At 40.5% G+C, this 10,120-nt stretch overlaps 1 protein-coding gene across 1 annotated transcript in view; it reads right to left on the bottom strand.

The window, feature by feature from the left end:
- The window catches only part of POLA1 (DNA polymerase alpha 1, catalytic subunit), a 148,750-nt gene that overhangs the window by 52,612 nt on the left and 86,018 nt on the right, over nucleotides 1–10,120 (bottom strand). The window contains exon 14 of the mRNA XM_017516455.2: nucleotides 8,835–9,009. Coding sequence (XP_017371944.2) covers nucleotides 8,835–9,009 — 175 coding nt within the window. The remainder of the gene's footprint in view (nucleotides 1–8,834; nucleotides 9,010–10,120) is intronic.

Here is a 10,120-nt window from a genome sequence, read left to right as displayed (position 1 = left end):
GAGTACAGTACATGGGGGTTTAATCTTACCCTATAATTTAAATATATCTGACACTAGGGAAAATTTTACATTCTTTACTATCTCATATATATATAATTTTTTCCTCAGTAACAATTTTTTTTTTGGTAGAGTCTCACTCTGTTGCCTAGGCTGGAATGCAGTGGCCCAATCTCGGCTGTAATCTCCACCTCCCAGGTTCAAGCAATTCTCCTGACATAGCCTGCCGAGCAGCTGGGATTACAGGCACCTGCCACCATGCCTGGCTAATTATTTTGTATTTTGTAGAGACGGGGTTTCACCATGTGGCCCAGGCTTGTCTTGAAGTCCTGACCTCAAGTAATCCACCTGCCTTGGCCTTCCATTGTGCTAGGATTACAGACCTGTGCTACTGTGCCCAGCCCAACAAGTTTTTAAAATACTACACATCCAATTTAAACAATTTACCGTACAAGTGTCAGACAACCGAAACTGTCTTTCACACCAACAATACACCTCTTCATAACACAAATGGAAAATTTCTGAGTAGTTTAGAAGAAATAATAGCCAAGCCTTTGAGTTAAGTGAATACCCAAGATTTTTATTTTCCTGGAGAAAACAATTCTCCAAATCTTGACAGAATAAGAAGCCTGATGAGCAGCATTCAATTGACTTCAATCAATTGGTTTTAATGTCCTTGACAATAGACACAAATATAAATTTTAACTTAATGATATGTATATTTCTGGGCAGGAGAAGCTTTTGAAGTGTCTTCTTCCCTAGCTTTTTTTCTTCTTTTTGTTTCTTTTTGAGACAAGATCTTGCTCTGTCACCCAGGCTGGAGTACAAAGGAACAATCACAGCTCACTGCAGCCTCTACCTCCCTGGTTTAAGTGATCCTCCCACCTCAGTTTGCCGAATAGCTGGGACTACAGGTATGTGCCACTACACTCAGCTAATCTGGGTACTATTTGTAGAGATGGGGTACTGCTACATTGCTCAGGCTGGTCTTGAACTTCTGGAATCAAGCCATCCTCCTGCCCTGGCCTCCCAAAATCCTGGGATTACAGGCATGAGCCACGCATGGCTCCTGTTTATAAAACTGAGAAAAGATGGTAACTGTGCTGAAAATATATTTGGGATATAAAATAACACAAATAATAGTCCAAAGATTGCTTATCTTACAACAAAGCCCACTTCTCTTCCAGCTGTGTTAGTAGATGTGAGGTGAAAACAGCTAGGCTCAAGGTTTCTAACCACCCACCTTCTAAAAGGTGAGTTTAGTCTTGCAAGAATGGCTATAATCAAAAAATCAAAAAACAACAGATGTTGGTATAGATGTGGTGAAAACGGAACACTTTTGCACTGCTGGTGGGAATGTAAACTAGTACAACCATTATGGAAAACAGTGTGGAGATTCCTTATTAAAGAACTAAAAGGAGATCTACCATTTGATCCAGCAATCCCACTACTGGGTATCTACCCAAAGAAAAAGAAGTCATTATACAAAAAAGACAGTTGCTCATGCATGTTTATAGCAGCATAATTCTCAACTGCAAAAATAAGGAACTAGCCCAAATGCCCATCAATCAATGAGAGGATAAAGAAATTGTGGTATACATACACCATGGAATACTGCTCAGCCAAGAAAAAAAAATATGACATTGGCATCAACATGGATGGAACTGGAGACCATTATTCTAAGTGAAATAACAAGAATGGAAAACCAAACATGGTATGCTCTCACTCATAAGTGGGAGCTAAGCTATGAGGACACAAAGGCATAAGAATGACACAGTGGGCTTTGGGGAATCGGGGAAAAGGTAGGAGGGGGGTGAGGAATAAAAGACTACACAGTGGGTAGAGGGTACACTGCTTGGGTGATGGGTGCACCAAAATCTCAAAAATCACGACTAAGGAACTCATTCATCTAATAACCAAACACTACGTGTTCCCTCAAAACCATTTGAAATAAATAAATATATAAAGGTGAGTTAAGTAATTGGTTAACCATTGTTTTAATTCTGGTTTTGGGAAAATCTGTATTATTAATAATAAAATACCAGTATTAATATTTTGTCAGCAAAGGGGGAACCTATAATTCATCGCCTTAACCCTTTTTCTATTTTATTATATACATACATAATACAGTGTATGTCCATGTATACAATGTTGTACAGTATTCAGCATTTTTTTCCTTACCCATTTTTAGGTCTTTTTTCCTCACTCATTTTTCTATAAGCTACACAATCTTGATAAATGTCATTTGGGTGTACTGAATTAAAACAATCTTTTTTAAAAATTGATCTAATTTAAATAACTTGAGAAATCCTCATTTTCCTTTAAAAACTCTAAGTGTTGCAAAGCCAGAGTTGTTACATAACTCATATAAAAGCTCCAAAGCAATTATTCCAAACATGCTCTGGTTTGGTTCAAAGTTCTCAACGGTCTCACTGCTTATGTGAGATGAGCAGTGTCACTACTGGCCCTCTGTTGTGGGCGAGCAATGCAGAAGCAAACCTGTGCTCACCTTGTTGAGACTGAGGTGCAGGACTGTGCAACTGAAACCCTTAAAGAAACTCTCCAGAATTCCCTAAAGTGCTTTGAGGGTGGCTGAGACAACATGGGTAACCCCTGCAGTTCATCATAGGCTAGAAGAATTGGTGAGCAGTGGGGTGGGCAACCATTCCCAACTTCACACTGGCCTCTCCACAGCCCATTTCAGCAATGCCTCAAAATGCCTCTACTTTTATAAACTCTTCCATGGTGGGCCCAGATAGGAGTGGTTTCTGCTTCCTTTGAATTTTGATAACCCTTTATTTCACCTTTTTTGGGACATACACTGTGTTGCCCACTAGACTTTCCCACAACAGTGAAATCAACTAAATGACTGGGCTGTAATTTGAATAAAGGATCCACAGCTGCCTCAACTTTGTATCCTTCGCAATGCCTATTATGGTGCTAGGCACAGCAGGTCTTAAATTAATATTGAATACAAAAGTAGACTAAATTGGGCGCATGAGCCATTGGATGATGTGCTTGGAATGGCACTCCATCTTGTAAGAGATGCTCTTATCAGCTGATAAGACTTCCTTTAACATTCTGCAGTGCATTTGGTACAATGCTTTTTAATTTTACTATTAATTATGTTATTGAAAATATTTACAGGTTGGGGCAAGGAGCAGTGGTTTGCGCCTATAATCGCAGCACTTTGGGAGGCTAAGGAGGGTGAACCACCTGAGGTCAAGAGTTTGAGACCAGCCTGGCCAACATGGTGAAACGCTGTCTCTATTAAAAATACAAAAAATTAGCCAGGTGTGGTGGTACACGCCTGTAATCCAAGGTACTCAGGAGGCAGAGGTTGCAGTGAGCTGAGATCATGTCACTGCACTCCAGCCTGGGTGACAGAGCAAGACTCTGTCTCAAAAAAAAAAGAAAATATTTACAGTATGGAAATGGTCATGTTTTATAAAAGCTTAATGAAAAAAGGCAAAATTCTTTATTGACAAAGTAATACCTGAAGTACCCACTGGCGGCATCATTCTACCCCTACACATCTGTACTTTATTCCCTTGTTTGTAAGTGGATCTCCCTGGATCTGTCAAAAACACCCCCAAACATTGCTTACTCCTGTTTGGCTCACTGTTGCACTTATTTCTTAGAAGATATTACTGAACCCTGTCTACTGACAAAAACTACCCTCTGTGATATGGACGGTATGCATCATTTTTTTAGAAAGGAAATTTTTGCTTTCCAATTTAACTAGTACACACTGGGTTGTGTTCTGTCTTGTTTTAAGTAGTATTTTCAGAGATTAACTTCTAAATTCTCATGTTCTTCAAGCATCAATAATTTCTCAGGACCAATGAGAAAACTGCCCAGATAGCCAAATGCCTGAAATGTTATCACCGACCATGAAGAAAGGCTCTTTTTAACTACTATGCAAATCATTGCTCATTGGAGGAAAGATGTTACATGTAATTCTAAGTACCGTTATACATAAAACATAAATTTATTAACAGGTGAAATTCAAGAATGAACTTTATTCTCGTCACTGGCCTAGTCTGCTAGCTATAGAGAAGACTATTTGGATGTTTGAGCATACTATGAATATTTCATTTACAGAATACGGAAGAGCTTTCATTAGAATGAGAAAGAGAGAAAAATCTATAGAGAACAAAAGCTAAGAGTTTCAAGTTTTAGTGGCCATGTTTCCCATAGGGCTATTGTATAAAAAGAGTAATATTGTATTTTTTCCTATTCACAGATAGAAAAGAGTAAAATTTTGCTTTATTTAAGCCCAATAGCAATAATCTTGCATGGGTTTCAGAAAAATGATACATATTTTACTGTGGGATAATGAGGACCATTAGTCATTAGAACAAATTATTCTCTTTCAATTCAACAGCCTTATTCATTCGCTCATTTAATAGACTATCCTCTCTCCTTTTCACTAAAATGGTCTTTCCATATGGAACACCTGGCCATGCAACATGCCACCAGACAGACTTTAGGAGGTAACTTGATGGGGAGAAAGAGCAAATTTCCAAAGTGAAGCCACAGGACAAACCAACACTTGATGCTTGCCTTTCAAGTAAAGTAGTATAAAAGCAATAGAGAGAGAAAAAAGTAGTTGAAAAATATAGTTGCTCTCCACAAGAGTCTTAAAAATAAAAAATCATGAACTTAATAATTTTCCTAAATGAAATTATGCCATTATTCCTGATTTCTTTGTACTAACTAAAAGGACAAAGTATCAAACTTCACTAAAGTTTCAATACTGTAATGCATTTCATTAATCAAAGATAAAAACTACATTAAAAGCAAGAGAATTATTTTATGTCTGTGATTAGGCAGTTGGCGGGCTTATATTTTATGTATACATTTGTACACTTCAACTTATTTAACAGTGTCAGTTCACTAGCTGCAGTTTTTTTATATAAAGAAAACAGATTTAGAATTTTAAAAACAAATTACAGTAATTTTATGCCTACAGCTTGCACCTCTTAGAAATCATGTACACCCTAACACTTCTCTTACTTTGCTACCACCTCCCCATCTCCCTCCCTCCCTCCTCCTAAAACCGCAGGCTACAGTAGAGCTGCTAACAGGGCCTGGAAGCCCCTCGTGAATAGCCACTCCAATTTTTTACTTGGGGAGGAGGCATAAAGGGTGCAGATACGAAATTCAGCTCCTGAATACAGCAGGAGGCAAATGCCTGCAGAGATCTGCCTTGTGAGCTTCAATGTTTTCTACAGATCTTCATGATGACGGGGACTTCTGGGCCTATACTTCATGAATGCTGAAACTCCTATGTGGAAAGGGGCAGAAGGAAAGTACTACAAGGTTTGTTACTAATACAGATGGCTACGTATATACTGCTGGTATGGGCACAGCACAGGATGAAAGAGGACAAGCAGGAGAGGAGGAGGACTACACAATGATGACAACTTCACACATCCTTGATATAAAAACCATTGTCAAGTGGCAGAAGAAAAAAAATGAGAAAAAGCAGCCCAAAGTGAGAAGCAGTGGCAGATCCCCCAAGGCCGAGGACACGTCGCCACCTCCCATCAGCTTGACTTGGCCACATGGCACCAAGAAGGGACTGCCCGGAAGGGTGTCCACACAGCCACGGCTGCACCTAGAGAATTTTCAAGTTATGGGGCAGGAGTGATGGGTACATGGTGGGACCATGTGCAAGTCTGGAGGTTCCTCTGTGTAGACTGAGATTGGTCAATGAGATATAACATGAAACTTCTGACGATGGGACCCACTCATCTACTACTGGCTTTGAAAATAATTTGTGAAAACTGAATTCATAAGGCAGCCTATGGCCATACAGCAGCTGCAGTCATAATAAAGTATCTTTCAAGTCAAAATCTGCCACTGTTCAATTTATTTAAAAAAATTATCTTAACTATGACTTCTGGAACTAACAAAATCAGTCTGGTCCCCTCTCAGTATGACTGGCCTTTACACATCTAGGCAGGCATCCAGCCAATCCATCCATGCAGGCTCCATCACCCTTTACCACTCAGCTCTTCTGCTGACATACAAGGCTCTGCACATCCTTCTCTTAAATGTCATTCATGAGACAAGGCTTGTTCCATCTATCTCCTCTCAGTGCTGGGTCAATGAAAAATTCAAAACCAAAGAAGAAAAGGGCAACAGTTTTACACCAGGTTGTTTTTTGTTTTGTTTTGTTTTTGAGATGGAGTCTCACTCTGTCCCCCACTGGAGTGCAGAGGCGCAATCTCAGCTCACTGCAACCTCTGCCTCCCGGATTTAAGCGATTCTTCTGCCTCAGACTCCTGAGTACCTGAAATTACACGCCACTACTCCTAGCTAATTTTTTTTTTTTTNCCTCAGCCTCCCAAGTAGCTGGGATTACAGGCACACACCATCACATCTGGCTAATTTTTTTTACTTTTAATAGAGCCAGAGTTTCAACATGTTGGTCAGGCTGGTCTCGAATTCCTGACCTCGTGATCCACCTGCTTGGGCCTCCCAAAGTGCCGGGATTACAGGTATGAGCCACCACACCCAACCTACACTAGGTTTTTGTTTTTGTTTTTTTTCTTTTTAAACTCAGAGGTTTTCAGTGGAGAGCATGGGGTGTACAGTGGGAAATGGAGGGAGCAAGAAAAACATGAAGCTCCCCGTGTTTGCAGATCCAAGCTACCCCACTCCTGATTGAAAACATCTTTCATAGCCTTTCAGAGCTAAGAACAGGCAATCAAGGTTAGCACAGTGGTTAGGATCACAACCTTTGAAATCACAGCCTGCTATCTACTACCTATGTGCCAAGACCAAGATCATTACCTCTCTAAACCTAGCTTCTTCCTCTGTAAAATGGAGCTAATACGACATACCTTTGTGAGGTTGTCACAAGGACTGAACGAGATAACAAATGCAAAGTACTTATCACTGTATCCAACAGAGTAAATACTCAATGTATAGTAGAGAAAAAAATGAAGCTAAAAAACACCTTGCTTTTACAGTCCTCTCTTCCCAGCTGAGGATTTATAAACATCATTAAATACAACTCATCTTGCAGAATACATTATATGATTATTTTGGTGGTAGAATTTTATCTTCCTAATAATATTTGCTTAGGCAAATGTTAAAAATGAGCTTCCACTTCCAGAGTAAACACTGATCGGGTAGTGACGATGGGGGTAGCAGCGAGGAGCTCTGAAACATACTCAACACTGGCAGGACGGAAAATATGTGACTTGATAATTCATCCATGGAAAACCCAATCTCATTCTACAAATGCAGTTGAACACTAAGTATAGCAAATCCTACAGACTGAAGGAGTAGGAACATATTTCCACTGAAGCCTAAAAGAAAGGTGGGAGGTGGCTACCACTCACAGAGCATTTCCTTTGCCCCAGGCCTTGAGTGTAACATCTCACACACATCATCTTATTTCTCCCTCAAGGTAACTCTATGACTCAAGAAGCTAAGGTGTAGACCAAGGTTCAGAAGCTTGTCAATAGCAGAACCAGCATTGAAACCCAGGTCACTATGCTGCCAAAGCCCATAGCTAAAGCTAGGTGTTTTAGTAAAAAGAGGGGGAGAATTCTCCATGAAGCGGGAACAGAATGGGCAGTGCCATATTTGGGAAACACTGCATAGACTGAATAAGACTGGATACATAGGTGGGAGCTGGAAAGTTAGTCTGTAATTGCCAAAATTAGTCTGTGAGATGCCAGTGGCACCTGGGCTTGACTTATAAACAGTGAAGAGCCATCTCAGGACATTAGGCAGTACTCTGAAAACACTTATCTTTGCTTATCACAGGAGAGAGGGGAAAGACCTTTTTTTTTGAGATGGAGTTTCGCTCTTGTTACCCAGGCTGGAGTGCAACGGCAGGATCTCAGCTCACCACAACCTCGGCTTCCCAGGTTCAAGCAATTCTCCTGCCTCAGCGTCCTGAGTAGCTGGGACTACAGGCATGCACCACCATGCCCAGCTAATTTTTGTATTTTTAGCAGAGACGAGGTTTCACCATGTTGACTAGGATGGTCTCGATCTCTTGACCTCGTGATCCACCTGCCTCGGCCTCCCAAAGTGCTGGGATTATAGGCGTGAGCCACCGTGCCCGGCCAGGAAAGACCTTAAAAGCAATGCAACTCTTTTGTATTGGTCATCTAAAAATGAAATCAGGACTGCTTATGAAATATATTTCTAAACAAAAGATGACAATAGTAATGATGTCATAGCAATGGAGACAGTCTGGTGACACAGCAAAAAGTCAAAGAAATACTGAGGTCTCAGGGTTGTCTGGCACCTCCTGCGATGACGAGAATTTAGAAATTAGCCAATTCCTAGAGGATAACAGCGGGTCCAGTTTTAGAAGAACTTAGAGAGTAGGATACTCACAATGAACTGAATATGAAAAATTATTAAAATTTTATGTTAAGAAGCCACGTTTTCTCACTTGACATGAAAATACCTTCAGCAACAGAGACGAGATGAACCAATAAGCAAGATACCATCAATCTCCTTATTAATGGAGATATACTAATTAAACCTCTAACAATATAAACCCAATGACTGTAAAAGCACCTGAAATCTTCACTTCACCCTTTCTGTTGCCTTCCCTCTCTTCCCTCAGTATGCAGTGAGTGCCAACTATGGAGCAGGCATGTGGTTACCGTCCCAAGTATGTGAAGCTCACAGTCTATGAGTGGAGACAGTACCAAACAACCACAAAAATACGTTCCAAACTAGAAACAAAGAATTGCCAGACACAATACCATGCCCATAAATGGAGATCCCAAGGGAAAAGGAAGACTGTATGTGCTGCTGTTACCACATGAGGCTCTGTGTGAGCTTGGGACACTTACCTAACCACGTTGCAATGAGGACAGCATCAATTCCGTCTATTGGTTCACAGATCCGAGCCACGACTGGGTGGATCTGCTGGGCCAGGTAGTACTGGGTGTCAATAGTTAGATTATCCTGTTTCTGCAGCTGCTCAGGCGCATAGGCCCTCTGACTTGCAGTGAGGTTTGATCCATCCTAAAAGAAGATATGATAAAAAGACACATGTAAAAAGAAGACACAGGTAAAGTTGTAAGCAACTTAATCACAGACGCTTGCTTGGTCAGAGAGGCAACAATTTAAATTTTATGTATTTACTTCTAAACATAAAGATGTCTTTTTGACCTATTACTGAATATTTTGAGTAGGAAAATCAAGGACAACATCTCAATCTTGAGATCTCATCCAGTGTACAAGAATAGAAATCCAGTATATGTTGAGTTCTATTTTTTGCCAAAACTTGAAACCAACAAGATAGTAATGACTACATTAAAAAATTTCACCTGCCGTATCACCACACACTGAGAAAGCTTGGTAACAATTAGTGTAGTCAGAAAGGCTTTTTAAGGAGTGATCATTTAAAAACATGTGGGCCGGGCATGGTGGCTCATGCCTGTAATCCCAGCACTTTGGGAAGCCGAGGCAGGTGGATCACCTGAGGTCAGGAGTTCAAGACCAGCCTGGCCAACGTGGTGAAACCCTGTCTCTACTAAAAATACAAAAATTAGCCAGGCATGGTGGCGGGCACCTGTAGTCCCAGCTACTCAGGAGGCTGAGGCAGGAGAATCGCTTAAACCCAGGAGGTGGGTAATTTAATGTGATCCCTTCAGGCAAGAATTCTAGTCAAAGTATCTCAAAGATCTGGGAGTAATGTTTTCTATGACAGCCATGTATCACTGAGAAGCAAAGAAACAAGGGTAAAAATGTGGGGAAATGAAATCTATAGAGTAGTAATTTATATGCAAGATATAATAAGCAGAAGTAAAATAATGTAGTGTCCTTTCTTAGGTATTTCATTTTGTCATAGAACAGGTAGAATCTAGTTGTTAAACAGGCACAGGTTGTTTCCATTAGGAGACAAGCCAGAAAAGGAGCCCCTGCCACTGGACTCTGGTAAAGACAGTGGTGTGTGGTAGAGTTGCCGGGCTCTAAAAGCCAAATATCTGGCCACCGGAATGAAGGGCATGTCATTTTGTACCATTTACCTGATTCCTCCTAAAGAAAAGGAAGATGGGTCAGCAAGCCTCTTTTCAAGGGTTTTCTCTTTTATACTATAAAAATAAAAGCTGTGAAATTATATATAATTGGC

This window comes from Cebus imitator, unplaced genomic scaffold (assembly GCF_001604975.1).
Source record: "Cebus imitator isolate Cc_AM_T3 unplaced genomic scaffold, Cebus_imitator-1.0 Scaffold589, whole genome shotgun sequence".
NCBI lineage: Eukaryota > Metazoa > Chordata > Mammalia > Primates > Cebidae > Cebus > Cebus imitator.
This window is presented reverse-complemented; position numbering and strand designations above follow the sequence as displayed.